This window comes from Salarias fasciatus, chromosome 7 (genome assembly GCF_902148845.1).
Source record: "Salarias fasciatus chromosome 7, fSalaFa1.1, whole genome shotgun sequence".
Taxonomy (NCBI): domain Eukaryota; kingdom Metazoa; phylum Chordata; class Actinopteri; order Blenniiformes; family Blenniidae; genus Salarias; species Salarias fasciatus.
The window spans coordinates 4,309,863-4,328,381 of record NC_043751.1 but is presented as its reverse complement, the minus strand read 5'-3'; the positions used below and the strand labels follow the sequence as shown (position 1 = coordinate 4,328,381).

General features: G+C 46.4%; 1 protein-coding gene and 1 pseudogene across 1 annotated transcript; one reads left to right on the top strand and one right to left on the bottom strand.

Moving 5' to 3' along the window:
* Positions 1-1,669: 1,669 nt before the first annotated feature.
* Positions 1,670-3,558, top strand: LOC115391516 (patatin-like phospholipase domain-containing protein 2; annotated as a pseudogene).
* Positions 3,559-4,545: 987 nt separating this feature from the next.
* Positions 4,546-17,288, bottom strand: LOC115391440 (UPF0676 protein C1494.01-like). Its single transcript, XM_030095704.1, has 7 exons — positions 17,136-17,288; positions 16,932-17,056; positions 11,640-11,706; positions 11,195-11,351; positions 10,673-10,815; positions 5,838-5,948; positions 4,546-4,859 (listed from the first exon to the last, which is right to left on the bottom strand). The coding sequence occupies exons 1-7, from the start codon at positions 17,286-17,288 to the stop codon at positions 4,689-4,691; spliced, it is 927 nt and encodes a 308-aa protein (XP_029951564.1). The 3' UTR covers positions 4,546-4,688.
* Positions 17,289-18,519: the final 1,231 nt, after the last annotated feature.

The following is an 18,519-nucleotide window of genomic DNA, read 5'->3' as shown; positions in this document are numbered from 1 at the left end:
TGTATGACCGAAGCAGGAGTCTGGTCCACATTGCCGGCAGTAAGTCGGACCTGTTCCCGGTGCATCCTGGACTCTGGCAGGGCTGCCCTTTGTCACCGGTTCTGTTCATCATTTCTATGGACAGAATTTCTAGGTGCAGCCAGGGGCCGTAGGGGGTCCGGTTCGGGGACCACAGAATTTCATCTTTGCTTTCTGCAGATGATGTAGTCCTGTTGGCTCCATCGAATCTGGACCTACAGCATGCACTGGGGCGGTTCGCAGCTGAGTGTGAAGCGATAGGGATGAGGATCAGCACCTCCCAATCGGACGCCATGGTCCTCGACTGGAAGAAGGTGATCTGCCCTCTCCAGGTCGGTGGAGAGACTCTGGCCCAAGTGGAGGAGTTTAAGTATCTTGGGGACTTTTTCACGAGTGGGGGACGGATGGAGCGTGAGATTGACAGACGGATCGGTGCAGCGGCTGCAGTGATGCGGTCGTTGTATCAGTTTGTCGTGGTGAAAAAGGAGCTGAGCCGAAAGACGAAGCTCTCGATTCACCGGTCAATCTACCTTCCCACCCTCATCTATGGTCATGAGCTTTTGGTCTTGACCGAAAGGACAAGATCCCGGATACAGGCAGCTGAAATGAGCTTCCTTCGTAGGGTGGCTGGGCGCTCCCTTAGAGATAGGGTGAGGAGCTCAGTCACCAGGGAGGAGCTCAGATTAGAGCCGCTACTCCTCCACATCCAGAGGAGCCAGCTGAGGAGACTCAGCATCTGTTCAGGATGCCTCCTGGACGCCTCCCTAGGGAGGTGTTCTGGGCATGTCCCACCAGGGAAGACCTAGGACACGCTAGAGAGACTGTGTCTCGCAGCTGGCCTGGGAACACCTTGGAATCCTCCCGGAAGAGCTGGAGGAAGAGTCTGGGGACAGGGAAGTCTAGAATGGATGTCTAGTATCCTAATGTTTCTAATTTCTTCTCTTTCCTCCTCCTCTTCTTGCTATTATTGTCATCATTACTGCTGTCCCTGTTCATACTACTACTACCAGATTATCAGTTATAACTATGAGTATTGTTGATGTTTTTGGCTCATAGTTATCACAGTAGACATAGACTTGTTATTCATCTTTAAAAAAGCAGTTTTTAAGTGAAATACATTTTTTTAGAATATAAAAAGGCACAATGACTATAAAATATCTTAAGAAATACAAGCTGAGAACAATAATATTGAGCTCATTTAATTAAGTACCAGTGAAGTTCAATTTGATCTTTTATGGATTCTCTGATTGGAGACATCAGATAAACAACGTTTTTGTTTCTAGAGCTCGAGAATTACAAAAAAATAATCCAATTTGGGGTATTTTCACTTTAATCATATTGAAACTATGATCTGGACAGTTAAAGAAAAACATATCTCTGGCAGTCAGACAGTTTTGCAATCGTTGAATGAACACTGCAAATGTCAGTTTTTAGTTAACAATTATCAAATACCTCCAGGGTGGCAAGGGTTAAGGAAATTATGAAAACAGGCAGTGTGCAGTTGGCCTGCTGTCAGTGAAAGGACTCAAGCTTGTTTTCTGGTTTAGAACATGTGACCTGTGAGCCTAGTAAGTTGCATAATACCTACCATGGCAATCTGAAGCCCTGCCCATTCCACCTATGAGCAACGTGGAAACAACACATTCTCTCCTGGAGGGACCCCAACACACAGCAGCCCCACTGAGAGAGGCGACCATGAAAATGATCATATCAGAGCTGCAGGTCTGAGTTTTCATCAGTGTCTAACAGAAGGATGACGTTCAACTGGCTGGAGGAGTGGAACATCTCCTTTGCCGGCTGCGGGTTCAGGAGTATTTACTATGTGGGAGCGCTGAGCTGCATCCTGGAGCGGGCCCCACACTTAGTCGATGGAGCCTCAAAGATCTGCGGAGCTTCTTCTGGGTGTCTTGTAGCAGCAGCTCTGGCTGTTGGGATTCCTATAGGTGAGTCACATTTATGGACGGCACAAGCTTCTTTGTTTCTGTTGTTTGTTTGGTTTTTTTTTTGTTAAATAACATTAATGTGGCTTTTTAAATTACTGTTTATTACTTTCATTCCTCATCACACTGTTTTTTTAATTCCAATTGCAATAAATGTGTTTTTCTCTTATACGTAATTTTTAATTGAGGAAACCAAACAAATAAAACTATATTTATGGGGTATGGTCATCAAATGTCATTCAAAACTAAAATAACAAAGTACTAAAACATAATCCAACTTGATCATGTTCATATCATGCAACATAAATCTTGTTTTTCTTCCAGTATGAGTTGAACTGCATGACCTTGCATAAAGGTCAAAGATGTGCCATCTCCAAACACTTGCTGTGAAGGATACTTGTAGGAAGCAGAGTAGGCAGGCTCAGTGACACATGCAGATGTTCATGGTCAAATTCCACAGGGAAAACAACAAATTGTTCCACATAGTGTTTTTTGCTTTTTTTGTTGCGCAACCATAAATGAAAATAACATCTCAAAACCCCCCAAAAAAATCACTTTGGAATTATGCACTGAATTATGCATGAGATTATGTTAACAATATTGTGAAGAAACAATAAAATTCAAAGATTATAAAATTGGAGAGCTTCACACACTTCATAAATAGTCCAAAACTCCCATATTTATATATACGTACACATAAAAGACACATAAAGAGCTGATCAGAGCTGACAGTGGGATAAAACGGGTTACACCTCACACAAATACTTTTTGAGGACTAATACATTAAATCCTGTTAATCTACTGTTCTAATGCTGAACCACATGAGTACAAACTGTCCAATCATTGTCTGAAATTTCACACTGCAGGTTTTCTCCTGTAAGTTTTTACCTGTTTGTTAATTATGTCCTATGTTATAATGCATTGAAGCCTTATTTCTGCATTGTCGCCATAATGATCATGTTGGTGATTTGTTGATGTGTTTGAGTTTTCTCGTAGCAGAAATGTGGCAGGTCAATGAAGTTGCGTTGCCAAGCCACAGGGGATTTCTCACTCTCCCTGAAGAGCTTCTTGTGCATCGTCCCTCCTCAGAACAGCTCTGCGCCAACATTCTGACCACCGCCTCAGAGGCCAGAAAACACTCTCTGCGAGTTTTCCACCCGACCTTCAGCCTCCTGCGGACCGTTCGGGACTCCCTGCTGGAGGAGTTGCCCCAGGACGCCCACCGGAGGGCCTCGGGGAGGCTCTGCGTGTCGCTCACCAGGATGTCCGACATGAAGAACGTGCTGGTGTCAGAGTTCGACAGGTCTGACCAGCCGCTTCGTCTCGCAGGGATTCGGACCAGCGACGGGAGTTTCTCACCCACATTCCGCTGTGCGAGCAGAGACACACCATCATCATGGCTCCCTTTTCAGGCGAGAGCAACATCTGTCCCAGAGAGGGCACGTATAACGCTCAGGAGGTCCACTACAGCAACGTCAGCATTCAGGTCAACACTGCGAATGTGCATCACGTCTGCACGTCCTTCCTTCCTCCCAGGCTGGAGGTGGATCCAACGTGGGTGAGTTCTTCCACCATGGGCCTTCAATTCACTCAGCAGTAATCAGTCCGCTGTGTGTTGAAGGTCTGCTCAGAGCGCAGAATGCTCCCCACGCTGTGGCTGGAGGTAAATGTGATCTGGGGAAGAAAAGAGCTCGGACTGAGCTGGGAAATACAAGTTACTTGAAAAAGGAATTTATTTTTGTGGTGAAAAGAGTTACTTATTTCAGAAGTGGAATGTTAGGAAAATGAACTTTATGTTGTGGAACTCCTTTACTATCATCAAGATGTTTATATCCGCAAAAGAAATTAGTGGTATTTTCTCAGTAACAAATGAAGTTAATATAGGTTTACATTATTTTTCTCCACTTCAAGATGGTTGTGGTGTGGTTGTGTATGCAGAAAACTGTTTGTCATGATGATTTCTTTTTTCTTTTATCACCTTAAAATGAAGTTGACTTTTTTCCCCTCAGAAGAATGAAAAACTTTATTTGCAGAACAAGCACCATGTCAGCAACTGACTCTTCAAACATTTAAATATAAGCTATCAAGCCAGGTAAGAAAGCTAGTTTAGCTTTAACATTTTTTTAATGAATATTTCCTTTTCATGCACTTCAATCTGTGCAGCCAACATCCTGTGTATGAAAGTGTTAAAATTGTGAAAGTTGAGAATAAAGTGACTGGTCTCGCAAGTTTCCCATTTGGTCTTTATAATTCCAGACATCAACTCACTAAGAACATTAAAAACACTAAAATTTGGCACTCAGAGAGCGCAAACCTCCGCCGCAGGTCAAATCAGTCACCAAGCCGTGCCGCATGCCGCACGCCCCCTGTCGGCGGGCCTGCCCAACTATGTGAAAGACTGCCCTATCTCTCAATGATAAAGAATCCTTTTAAAAATTCCTGGATCCAGACAGTGATCCGGATCATCACCAAAATTTAATGGATTCTAAGTTAGCCCAAGACCCACCTTTCCACAAAGTTTCATTGCAATCCGTCCATTACTTTTTCAGTAATGTTGCTAACAAACAAACCAACAAACTGACGTGATTCCATAACCTGCTGGCGGAGGTAATCATAGTGCAAACTAATAAAAAGTGACATGGCAGTGTGATTAAATTCATTAGGGGCTTGACAGGTTTTGTGTAGGCAAAATTTCAGCATCAATAAGCAGTGGTGGGATATTCAGCTTCTCTAATAAGCAGCATTGAGGCACTGGAGGAGGTATTCGCCTGCTTTAACAGGCGGGTATTTGTTTGAGCCGTCGCAGCAAGTGATCACAGCCTCGTCGTCTGGTTGAACGAAGAAAGCCAGGGACTGACGAGTGCTGGAGTCTCCAACAGAGGGCAACAAAACCCTGTGAACCTGGGGAGCAAAGCAAGCTCATCATCAAGCCTCTGATGTCTTGGTTGTTGAAATACTGTCTGCAGCAGGGCTGTAAAACACTTTCCTGTTGAGGGGCCACAAACAGCCCACTTTCAGCTTAAATAGGTCATACTGGTAAAACAGTATCTTAATACCCTTAAAGGTGCATTAAGGAGTTTGCACATTTCATGCAAAACAACGGCCCCAGCAGGCCTTGGGCGTAACTGCAGCTTAGTGAAACGCTTGCGTGGCTTGCCTGCATGTACGTGCATGGAAGAGGGGAACTCCTTCCTCACTCTTTTAGTAGCGCTCGAGTAAAATTTAAGTTTCTTTTGTCTGTGTGGGGTCTGTGCTGGAGTTGTGGCAGTGCTAGAAGCCGGTCTTTTCTAATACTGCTCAGTTGTTTCTCGCTAAGCATCTGGTGGAGTAATGGCGGACAAAACGAAAGCTAAGCGAGTCAGGCCAGCAGGAGCGTGCACTACGTCAAATCGTCTCTAACTCTCCCAGTTCCGGACCGGCACCGGAAACTTACAAGTGACAGTTTAGCGCTGTTAGCGGTATTTGCAACGAATATGTCAAGGCACATTCTACACATCATTCAATATTTGTAACATATTTATGGTGGAAAATACATATTTTTCAAGTTGAAAAACTCCTTCATGCACCTTTAAAAGTTGAACTTCAAAGTTTTGTTTAGTTATTCTGACACAAAGTATACATTATAAAAATTTCTATTTTTTCACAAAATCACACTATTTCTAAAAAATGACATCAATCTCAACATAAAGTCAACTTTAATGATACCTTCTGGTGCAAAATACAATCGTGCCCCACCACCACCCACCGCACCCCCACCACCACTCACCCATTCCACACTAAGCTCCTATCGGACGATTAAGCAAACGTAAAGTTAAGCGAGTCAGCAGTGTCATGTTAAAAAAAAAGTATGGATAAAGAAATTAAATCGTCATAGCTGACCACAGAGACGAGCTTGTCGCTGGTCCAGCGCTGCATCAGGTCGGCGATGTTGATGAGGACGGTTCCAGGGATCACAGGAGCAGAGATGAACTCCCCCGAACGTGTACAAACCTGAAAGGTGAAAAAGGTCACATCAATCACTGAGCTAAGGAAAATTTGAATAATTCAACAAACACACTGAGCACACGCAGGCAACAATATGACTTTTTCTTTAGATATTTTCACATTTTCTTGAATCCATCAGCAATATCTTACGTCAACTTTTCTTTCAGCTAAACGCAAACTTGGGTTGTGGTCAAAATATAATAGTTACTGAACGTAACACAGTTCTACGAGTGTGTGTGTGCCCACCTACAGGCTTCGCTATTGGTAACTCCTTTTGGCACCAGCCAGACACTGAGACAGACCAGAGTAGTTGCCGCGCCAATCCAATCTCCCTTCTTTGAGTCAGCTCACAGGAGAGAGGCAGTCCAGCTGGGCTTGCAGTTGGTGGGCTCACACACACTTGTAGAACTGTAGTTACGTTCTGTAACTATTATTTCTACTTCGTATGATGCTTAGCCCACCTACGGGCTTCGCTATTGGTCACTACCAAAGGCGGGGGCCATAGGGATAAATGTACCCCCAGGTGAACAGGCTGACAAGATTGAATGAAGGAGCAAAGCAGGCCGCCCACAGAGCCCCAAGACACCAATATCAAGCGCCCTCACACTGAGGCACTGACCGCACATGTGTCAGAAACAGTCGTGACATAACGACAGCAAACACACATACGCCGGGTAAGGCCTCGACAGAGCCCACCCGGCATGCACCAGGGTTCACCACTGCAGCCTATATTCCCCAAGGGAAAACACAGCAGCCCACGAGATTAGTCAGGTCATCTAAGCAACAAGACCCCTGTCCCCGCTTCAGACCGACAGAGCCACTGAGTCCATGCACATATCCATGAGATATGACCGCAAAAAGGTGGATGCCGAAGACCAGGAGGCAGCCTGACAGATGTCATCCACAGTGACCCCTCGGCACAGAGCCACAGATGCGGAAACTTCACGCGTGGAGCTGGCCCGAATCACTGCCAGCGGAGGACGGTTCCGTGCCTCGTAAGCCGCAGCAATAGCACCACCAACCCAGTGGGCAAGGCGCTGGGACGACAGCGGGGCACCACGCCCCCTGGCCCCAAACTCCACGAAGTCCAAGGCAATCACCTTGGGGTGAAAGGCTGGATTGGGCCAGAGATGAACCAGTCCGCCATCCTGACAGAACGATAAGCAGGAAGGTTGGACCGAAAGGGCACACAAGTCACCGACTCTTTTGGCCGATGCCAAGGCCAAAAGGAGGACAGCCTAGAAAGACAGAAAACGGACGTCCGTCTGTTCCAGGGGCTCAAACGGAGGTCCCCCAGACCCTCCCACACAGTGTGGAGGTCCCAAGGGGGAACCACATGCCTAGGGGAAGGCCTCAGCCTGCACGCACCCCGAAGGAAATGCTGGCTGCGCGCTGAGAAGCGACCGAAGCCCTCGTGACCTGTCGTGATGGCAGACACAAACACCCCAAGGGTGGATGCAGACCGGCCAGTATCCAAGAGTCCCTGTAAAAACTCCAGAACCCCACCAACAGAGCAGGAGCTGGGGTCCAAACCTCTTTCCTGACACCATGTCGCAAAGAGGCACCACCGAGACTTATAGGCCTTAATAGTGGAGGGGGCCCTGGCACTCTGGATAGCTGACACCACTGACAGGGGAAGATCTAGCTTGGCTAGTCTGACCCTCTCAGCATCCAGACCAGGAGTCTCCTGCCCAGGACAGGGTGTGACCGAAGGGTGCCCCCTGCCTGGATGAGAGTGTCTGGTTCAGCCAGGGATCCTCGACCAAACATCCACACCAGGTCCGGGAACCACCTGGCGCTGGGATTGTCTGGGGCCACTACCAGGATGTGAAGGCCCCGCAATGTCATCCTGCGCAGCAGGGGGGCAAGGAGGTGGGTCGTGGGAAGGTGTACAGGAGGCCCTGAAGCCAAGACCTGTGAGCCAAGGCTAGAGCTATATGAAATCCGTGTTAACGGAATCGCGGACGGAATCGCGGAAATGACCAATAAAAACGGAATTGGAATAAAATGCGGAATATTGCGGAATTCATCCTAATCTGGTCTGAAATTCAGTTTTTGGGAGAAAATGGAACCTTATAGTGCAAAGCAAACATGCCGGGGGGACCGCCCGAGCTGCTGCAACGTGTACGTCACTTCCACAGCGCTGCTAACATGCTAAAGGTGCGTTCACAACGCCAAATGCTTTCCGCGATTTTGCGTCAAAATACAATTGAAAACAAATGTGAACGCGTGTTCCAGCCGCGACGAGACGCGACGCAACAACACGATGTCCATGCGAGCTGCTCCCTCCCTTCTCACACATTCAAGAAAGTTATGAAACTCCACGCTAAGCGCTAAATACAGAGCAGAACAGTACACGGACTTTTATGCCTCAGGGGAAAAGCTTTTTTGTAAATACTGTTAACGTACTGTGGACTGGACTCGCAAAGACGCATGCGACTAATTGAAAAGTATTTCTTTGTTGCAGGACTTTAAACATTAAATGGACTGTTATATCCTATTAAATTGTGGACATTTATTCATTTCCACTTACCAGACACCTTTTTTTAATGGTAAAAATAAGCATAAAAAACAAAATACCAAATTCTGAAATATTAAAACGGAAAAAACGGAATTTGGGAAAAAATAAAACGGAATTGGGGAAAAAATAAAACGGATTTCATATACCTCTAGCCAAGGCGTCCACCCCGAGAGGAGGGTCATCTGATGACCTGAGCGATAACCAGAGTGGGCACTGTGCGTTCTCTGCACTTGCGAAAAGGTCGGCTGCGGGGCGGCTGAACCTGGGCCAGATCTCGGTAGTTATCCAGGGTGACAGGCACCACTCATTGGGCAGTGGACCTCCCACCAACATTGAGATCCCCGGGCACATGTCGGGCTTCCAGAGAGGCTAGGTGAGGATCTGCCCACAGCAGAATCTCCAGAATAGGCCTCGCTCCCCCCTGCTTCTTGGGAATCAAGAAATAGGGGGAGTAGAAACCCGAGTGTGCCTCCTCCAGGTCGACCTCCGTTATTGCGCCCTGGCGCAGGAGAGAGGACGCCTCCATGAGCGCTGCCATCCCTGAGGGTCAACTGAGCCACGTGCGGAGGATGCCACAGAATGGGGGGGACAACATGCAAACTGTAGGGTGTAACCGTTTCTCAGCGTCCTGGACAGCCAGGGTGAGAGCGGGCCCAACACATCTCTCCATGTGTGGAAGTGAAGCGTCAGCGGCTGCACCACGTTTACATCCAGAAACACCAGCCAGCCCGCCATCTCGGAGCACAAACGCGGGGGGCCTCCTTCGAAAGGGCCATGCACGGCCTGGGCTCAAGGTGGGAGGAGAAGCCAGGTGTCCTGCCAAACCCTGCCGAAATGTGGCAGCCGATGCAGACGAGGTGGCCATGAACTCAAGTCGCGTCGAGCCAGCGGCGCCATGATCAGACCCGGGCAGCGTGGAGACAGCACTGCCCCACTGCCCCACTGCGCAGGCGCCGTTACTCATGGACCTGGGCCAATCATGCTTTCCCCGACTCCACTGCGACCCCGGCAGAGGAGAGCGGGTGAAAGATGCAGGAGAGGAACGCTCAATGCTCCTTGCCTGGGAGTGTGCAGGTACTGTGAGCAGGGGGGGGGGGGGGGGGGGTCACTCTCCACTGATTGGCGTGGCAACTGCTTTGATCTGTCTCAGTGTCTGGCTGGCGCCAAGACGAGTTACCAATAGCGAAGCCCGTCGGTGAGCTAAGCATCACACAAAGTAGAACACCCATAACACCTGTATAATGTCAAGGTGTGAAAAACATCCAGCTACATCCAAAAAAAGAACATTATTGTGAAGGGAATTGTTTTGCCAGTTTACATTGTTAAAGGTACAGTGGATGATGTTCTTAGCCTTTGAATTCCGGGATGCGAATCTCAACTATTGGTCCTCCAACATGTCAATCACGCTGGAGAAATGCTTGCGTAACGCCGTCAAGCGCGCTCGTTCCCGTTATCTGCGTATGCGCATTCAGGGCGTTTATTTTAGCTTCGGTTTCAGCCAGTACTTACCGATGGTGAGTCTGACATAATGAAACTGTAACTGTTTCGGAAAATAAGCTTTATAAGCGAGGCCGACTGCAGAAACTGTAAACAGAGCCGTGCACGCCCGGGGAAGATGTGTGCGTGCTCGCACGCTCCCGACAATTGATAGGCGTTTCCTCGGGAGGAGCAGTAGCGCGGGTAGGTTGGCCTGGCGCATGTGCGTTTTTCAAAAAGCGAGTAACAGACGTTTGGCTTCGACTTTGAGAAAATCATCCACTATACCTTTAATACACGAAAACATATAAGCCAAAAGATTTCAAGCAAAAATAAGCCAAAGGCTTTGAAATATTTAAGTTCAATGATAAGAAATAGAGGAAAGTTTCAAAGTCTGAACTGAATTATGAGAAGAAGAGAAACTTTTCCACAGCACTAAATTTTTGCGGATATGTACCAGTAATGGGTTTATGATGTTTCACAACTTTGGCTGGAAAATTATTTCGACTTTTTTTTATTCACAAAATGACAAGATCATATTTGTCAACAAATACAAGTAAATATACAAGATTACTCAATTAAATATCTGTACTTGAACTAGTGTTTGAATCTCTTCCTGGAAGCAAGAAGCCACACTCAGTGGATAATTAGAATATACTATAAAACTGTAGCTACATGAGGCACTGAAAACTATCAAAAGTTGACAAATGGTGTCCAATATTGAGCTGTTTACCTGCAGACCTTCGGAGTTCTGGAACAGCAGAGTGATGCTGCCATAGTCGGAATGCTCACCGCACCGCAGCTGACCCTCCTTCACTGTTTCACTCTTCACTGGAGGATAGAAGAGGGAGCGCAGCGTGGTGCTGTTCTCCTCAGCTGCAGGAGACACAGCACCGTGATCGCAGTTTGCTTCTGATTTGCTTCTGATCCTGTTATTTATAAGTGCCTAGGTTGTAAAGGCACAAAAGGTTTGGACTTTTAACAGAGAATATCCCTTCTTTGAATCTACATTTTTTTTAACCATGCAAATATGCACAAGTATGCACAAATATGCACATACGTATATGCACAATTCCTTACAAGTAAATCAAACCAAATGAACAGTTTTGACAATGCATTGAATTGTGATCATAAAACAATACTAGATTAATTTGGAATTGCACTCATAATTAAGTTTAATTCAGGAAACGAGAAAGGAACTGTGCTTGAGCTAAAGTTTTCAGCTCCTTCCAGCTCTGGTTGGTGGTGATCATACTTCCTATGAGACGGTGTGTGCTCAGGAACACTTCTGGGTGGAAATCCAAAGCGATGGCTATCACTCTCAAGACCCGCAGACTCAGCTCTTTACAGCGCTGAAAGAACGAACACTGGACCTCCTGGAAATCCTGCAGCGCACCTGATGATGGCCATTTCTAGAACAGAAACAGATGAAATCAACTCTGATTCCAAACTGCACAGTCCAGCAGTGAGCCTATATGTGATAAACATGGGTTAAGATTATTACACAATGTTTCACAATCCTACAATAGGAAGCAGCAGAAACTGAGGTTTCTCAGGAAAAAGTTTGAGTAATTGGGACTTTAACGCTAACTCTGCATTCCCACATTGTTGAAGGGGGAGATTCTAAGTTTTGTTTAGTCAATAATCCAAATATCTTTGACTGAGGTGTGTGTTATCAGGGTTTGGCCTGATCTCATTACTATGTCAGGACGAAGTAAAGAAACGTCGAACGCCTCCTTGAGATCTCCAGGTCGACGTGGATTCAACCTGGAAAAACAAATGAAGCATAAGAAGTCATGTCTTTCAATTTTTTTGGGATGTAAAAAGGAAAATGCATGAATGAGAAAAAGAGAAAGCATCTTCAGTAGAACAGCGAACGCCAAAGTCCAACTCAAGTAAAAGTCTGATAGAAATACTGCATTACACATAAAGTACTTAAACATGAATAAAAAGTATATTTATAGTTGCAGTTATGAAGCCAGTTATTACACACTTAGAGATACTGAAACTTTAAAATTATCTCAAGATTTCAAAGATATAATCAATACTTTATCCTGCAGTAAATTGTTGCAGAGACAAATATTACACCAAAAATTTCTAAACCAGCTTAACTTGTTGACTCATTGACTCATTACAGATGTTTGTCAAAGAGCTTTTTGATTACTTTAGATTATTGCAACACAGTTGATCTGGCTGGCAATTCCTGAAATGAGAGAGGAAGCGTCACTTCATTCACCTTGATGAATGGTCAATGGATTTCACTCATATAGTGCTTTTACACACTTTACAGTCTCCACAGTGAATGTGAAAGTGTGTTTCAATGATTCATACACACATTTACACACCAGTGGAGAGGACGGCAAAGCAAGGCACTCTGTCAGTCTATTGGGAATAATTTGAGTTTCAGTTTCTTGCTGGCTCCAAGGTTGTCATAGCCAGGAGTGGCACTAGGCGTAAGCTCCCTTTGCTTATAAAATGCTCTTTATGGCGTGCTTCTCCAAAAGCCTCTGACAGCTCAGTTCAACTCCTAGCCTGCTCGTGTGGCTCAGGCACTAAGCCCAGCGGAAGTGCTTCTACTCTGGCACCTTAAAACCAGATGCTTCGGGTAGATGGTGGCTCGTCAACCTGGAAGGTAGCCCATCTAGAGGAAGGAAAACCCTGATTTCAAACCTCCGCTGCCTTGCGGCGTCCCCGGTCAAAGGAAAGGCTTTGGGAGTCAACCCCGAGGAATGATCAGGAGCTGGAGTTCCTAAGGCGGTCTGCTGCTGTTTGGTGGTGTTCTGGCATCTTCTGCGACACCGTTGGTGCCAAATCGTATCAGCCATTGATATTCCTTTGGCTCTATCAGCAGTGTGGAGAGAAGGGACCTACTGCGTGGGCTACAGTTGGTTCTCCATATCACCTTGCACAGGCTTGTGCCCTGGAGAGAAGGCTCCAGCTTCGTTTCACAGTGTCGGCACAACACGGGAAGCAGCAGTTACTGGCAATAAGCCTCAGTTCTCGATTGGTGTAGAGTGTGGCGCTGGGGTTGCTTCCGAGGGTGGGAGGGACTTGGGTTCCACTAGACAGCTACCTCCCTCCTCAAGCTGGGCAGCCCCCAGCCAGTAAGGCGTTGTCTCGCCACAGTTCTCATTGGGTGCATGGGGATGAGGTTAACACCGACAAGCAGACTGCAAACACTGCACTAGGCAAAAAAAAAACACAAAACAACAATAAGAGACCAGTTCTCAAACTTGGAACCTGGAACATCTGCACAATAACCAGCGAACTATCGTCCAATCTTTTATCAATCAGCGATGCAAGCAAGACAGCTGTGATCAACGATGAGCTACTGCGACTACGGGTAGACATTGTGGCTATGCAAGAAAAATGCCTTGCTGGAACAGGCACACTCTGGAAGAAAGACTACACCTTCTTCTGGCAGGGAAAGAGTGCCGACGAACACAGAGAGCATGGAGTAGGATTTGCAGTGAGGAACTCCCTGCTGAGAATAGTTGAACCAGGAGACAGGGGGTCTGAACGCCTGCTGACTGTCCGATTCCATACCTCTGACAGCCCAGTCACCCTCGTCAGTGCCTACGCTCCCACCCTGACATCAAGTCCAGAGACAAAGGATGAGTTATATGCCAACCTGAATAACATCATTCAGAATGTCCCCACTAGTGAACATCTTGTCCTGCTTGGTGACATCAACGCCCGAGTTGGTGCCGATCATGACTCCTGGTCCTCCTGCCTTGGACAGTTTGGAGTTGGACAGATGAATGAAAATGGGCATTGCCTGCTGGAGCTTTGCTCGCATCATGGTCTCTGCGTGATCAATATCTATTTCCAGACAAAGCCATAACACAGAGTGTCATGGAGACACCCATGCTCGAAGCACTGGCACCAGCTGGACATGGTCATTGTCAGATGTGCAAGTATCAAGTTTGTGCTCATCAGTCGCACATACCACAGTGCGGACTGCACCAACCACTCACTAGTATGCTATAAGCTAAGCTAAGGCTTCAACCCCGGAAACTCCACCACACCAAGCAGAAGCGGAAGCCCCGCATCAGCACCACCAAGATGCAGTGCCCAGAGAAAATTGAAGAATTTGCCAAATATCTGGAGAATGCCCTGTCTGCAGAACAATCGCACGAATCCGTCTCTGAGAAATGGACCACCTCCGTGAAACAATTCAGAAAACAGCCTTTGCAAAATTTGGAAGGCAGACCTCCAAGACCTGTGACTGATTTGATGCAAAGTCTGGCGAGATGACTCCAGTTATCGAAGCAGAGAGGGCTGTCGTAGCTGAATTACAAGAAAAGTCCCTCCAAGTACTCAGTTTAGCTAGGAGCAAAGTGCAGCAGACAGCAAGAAGATGTACCAATGAGTACTGGCAACAGCTCAGTGAAAACATCCAAAATGCAGCAGATACAGGCAACATCAGAGGGATGTATGAAGGGATAAAGAATGCGCTAGGACCGACACAAAGCAAAACAGTGCCCCTCAAATCGGCAAGCAGTGAAGTGATTACTGACAAAGCCAAGCAGATGGAGAGATGGGTAGAGCACTACTCAGAATTGTTCTCCACAGAAAATGTTGTTGTCACTTCTGCTTTTGACGCCATTGAGCCGCTACCAGTTATGGAGGAACTGGATGCTGAACCCACCCTCGAAGAACTGGGCAAGGCCATTGACAGCTTGGCCTGTGGAAAAGCACCAGGAACTGACGGCATTCCACCAGACCTAATCAAACGCTGCAAGACCACTCTTCTGCAGCTACAGTACTACATGACGTCCTTTTGTCAATGTTAGAAAGAAGGAGGTGTGCCACAAGACATGAGAGATGCCAAGATAGTCACCCTGTATAAGAACAAGGGTGAGAGGAGTCACTGGAACAACTACAGAGGTATCTACCTTCTGAGCATCATCAGCAAAGTGTACACCCGAGTCATGCTCGCGCACCTACAACAGCTAGGAGAGCGTGTATACCCAGAGTCCCAGTATGGCTTTCGAGTAGAGCGCTCCACAGTGGACATGATCTTCTCCCTTCTTCAGCTGCAGGAAAAGTGCAGACAATAGCAGAAACCCCTGTGCATTGCCTTCATTGACTTAACGAAAGCATTTGATTTGATCAGCATGGAAGGACTCTTCTGTCTCCTGATGAAAATTGGAAGACCCCCAAAACTACACAACATGATCAGGTCATTCCACGACAGCATGAAGGCGGTGGTGCAGTAATAAGGTAGCACGTCTGAGCCCTTTGACATCAAGAGCGGGGTGAAACAAGGATTCGTCTTGGCGCCCACCCTCTTTGGGCTCTTCCTCTCCCTGCTCCGAAAGCACGCATTTGGGACTGCCACAGAAGTCCTGTACCTGCACACCAGATCAGATAGGAAGCTGTTCAACCTTGCCAGGCTGAGCGCAAAGACCAAAGTTCGTGAGATCACGATCAGGGACCTGCTCTTTGCTGATGATGCTGCAGTCACCTCACACAGAGCATGAGCTCCAAGAACTCATTAACCAAATTTTCTCAAGCCTGCGAAGACTTCAGGCTCACGATCAGCCTGAAAAAGACCAATATGTTGGCCCAGGGTGTGGAAGAGCCAACTGTCACTACTATCGACAACTATGAACTAGGCATTGTGCACCAGTTCACCTACCATGGGTCCACAATCAGCAACAACCTGTTCCTCGATGCGGAAGTCAACCAGCACATCGGGAAAGCTGCAACTACACTTGGTCGGCTACTACACGTGTTTGGGAAAACCCCAAGCTGACAACCACGACCAAGATGGCAGTGTACAATGCCTCCATCATCAACACTCTACTGTATGGCAGTGAGGCATGGACGATTTATGCAAAGCAGGAGCAGAGGCTGAACAGTTTACACATGTGCTGCCTCCGCCGTATCCTCAACATCAAGAGGAGCGACAAGGTGCCAAACGTAGAGGTCCTCACACACGCTGGCCTCCCCACAATGTATACGCTGCTCAGACAGCGAAGGCTGCGCTGGCTAGGCCATGTTCGCCGGATGGAAAACGGCAGAATCCCGAAAGACGTCTTGTGCGGTGAGCTGTTGGCCGACCCAAGCTGCGTTACAGGGATGTCTGCAAAAACAAACAAACAAACAAAAAAAAACAACGATGTCTGCAAGCGCGACATGAAAGCTCTGGACATCAACACTGAGAGCTGGGAGACCACCGCTGCTGACCGCAGCAGATGGCGCAGTGTGCTCAAGAAGCAGTTGAAGATACGCAAAAAGAATATCCAGACCCTGGCAGAGGACAAGAGAGCCAGACAGAAGGCACGCACACCTGAAGACAACCCGGCGACTGCTCACACCTGCATCCGCTGTGGCAGAGTCTGTCGCTCTCAGATCGGCCTCAACAGTCACAACCGAAGCTGTTCCAGCTGTGGTCCCAACGTGACATCCAACTGGGGCGCAATCATCCATAGTCAACACCGACTGACGGAGGCCTACTAGTGTCTTGCTCAAGGACATTTCGAGATTTGGACAGGAGAGATCAATAGATTTAAAATGACTCAGATGACTAATATTTTAATTTTTATCTTTGAAACATTACCTGTAGGCATCACTCCCCAACTCAAATTATTATGGCTGCTGAGAATTCCAGCAACTACATATATTTGAGAAGTGAAGCAATGGAAATAAACCCTGCATTATGCAATGAAAATAATATTATATTTTAAGATGTAAGATTGTTAGACATCAATTATCTAACTCAGCAGTAATCTAAAATATTATGCCTAATTTGCAATATACAGTAATGTCTTTAAAGATGTTAGTTACCAGTTATCAATGTTATTTATTTACTTACACATAAATGCATATGTGCTCACAATATATTGTTGCATAAAACAAAACTCCTTCAATTTTCAGAAGAAAAAAAACTCCATTGCCCTCTGTAATATAATATTAGTATATATTTGAGCAGGATGGAAAACACTGAAGTATTGTGATAAAGTTGCTTTCCACAGTGTTTCTACCTCTCTGTCTGCAGAGACACCCAGCCATGGTAGGGGTCCTGGGAGAAGGTGTTAATGGAGAAGGGCTGTTTCAGTTCTTCTGGCTGCAGGAAAAACTTCTTGTTTATGTCCATGACACGCTGCACCTGAACAAACAAGAGAAACATTTCACTTCCAGCAACCTGAAGTGGACATAATGACTTCCCTCTGTGCATGTCTCCTCACCTCCTCCTCACTGATCCCAAAGTTCTTCAGAAAAACAAAGCCAATTTCAGAAAAGGCAGTCTTCAGCTCTTTTCCCAGCTTCTGCAGCTCATCGTCAGTCACATGTTTCTTATTCAGGCTGCCAGCACCGAAATCCACCACTGGGATCTCCATTGAAACTCTGGGTAACAATCACCACCAGATATGTGGAGGAATTTGGACTTCTCTCTTTGGCCAGGACTGCCTGTATGAAAGTGTGTCAGTCATGTGACAGGTCTGAGCCTATGGGGTGAGACATAATGTTGCACAATATTTGCTGCATATCCTCTCATCTTTGGATGATGTTTAAAGGGACGACATTGTGATGTGCTTAAAGTGAATGTCTTGCAGGGGTTGAATCTGATAATAGAGGATCTCTTTCACAGGCTGTGGTTTAATGTGGATTTGTTCTCTTAAATGCCCAGATGGCTGTGTGGGTGAACCTCCAGACTCAGCCCTCTTGCACACTGAAGCTCTTTGGCGCCACCCAGAGAATAACACTATTACTATTATAACGAAAGTGGTCAGCAGAGATGAAACGATACTTTTCTAACTGTTCCCCTCCTGACTTCTACACTGTGACAAGTAGAGAGTCCCATTACAGGGCTTCCTGACATATTATCCCTGCTACAGACACTGCCTTAGTAAAGGGTTTGTCACTGATATGGAATAATGTCACAATTTTCTCAGGGCTTCTTTCAAGCACAGGGCCCTTTTTAATTGGCTGCCTTGCACACCCAACTGCAATAACTCTTTTTAGAAGAGAAAATTAAATACTGTCAATAAATTTGAACGTAAAATACAAACTTTCAATGCAAACCACAAGGAACTCCAAGGACAAACTCCTTTCTGACTGGATTTAAGCTCCCTGCATTGTCTGTAGCAGACTTTCAAATCAGACTACCTGTAAAATTGTGTATATAAAGATTAGACTAAAGTGATTTACTGGGTCTAAAAACACTATTTTAAGCAGAATTTTAATTTGTTTTTTTTTCAGGGCAAAAATAGACAATTCAGTATTAAAGAGGCTCATGATTTTCATAGTAGTAAAACAGGTCTCATGGTGTAAAGTGAAATTATAGTTTGAGAATGAGTTAATTTCCATACTTGAAAAAGTGCTGCGAGCCAAAAAATACTTATTGTAGTATGAGTATTTGTAAGGAGTCCTATCAAGCCTTGTTGGCTCGTGGGACTTCCGACGCAGCTGACAGATACCGGCAGGCCAAGCGAAATGCAGCCCGAGCGGTTGTGGAGGCAAAAACTCGGGTCTGGGGGGAGTTCGGGGAGGCCATGGAGGAAGACTACCGGTCGGCCTCGAAGAAATTCTGGCAAAACATCCGAGCAGGTCTCCACTAACACTGTTTAC

What these genes read in the sequence shown, in the direction of transcription:
- LOC115391440 (XM_030095704.1), bottom strand. Translation starts at nt 17,288, where the DNA reads ATGGAGATCCCAGTGGTGGATTTCGGTGCTGGCAGCCTGAATAAGAAA. An exon ending in TTGGGATCAGTGAGGAGGAG is followed by an intron (nt 17,057 to 17,135) that starts GTGAGGAGACAT and finishes TTGTTTGTTCAG; the next exon opens with GTGCAGCGTGTCATGGACAT. An exon ending in CTTTACTTCGTCCTGACATA is followed by an intron (nt 11,352 to 11,639) that starts GTAATGAGATCA and finishes TTTCTGTTCTAG; the next exon opens with AAATGGCCATCATCAGGTGC.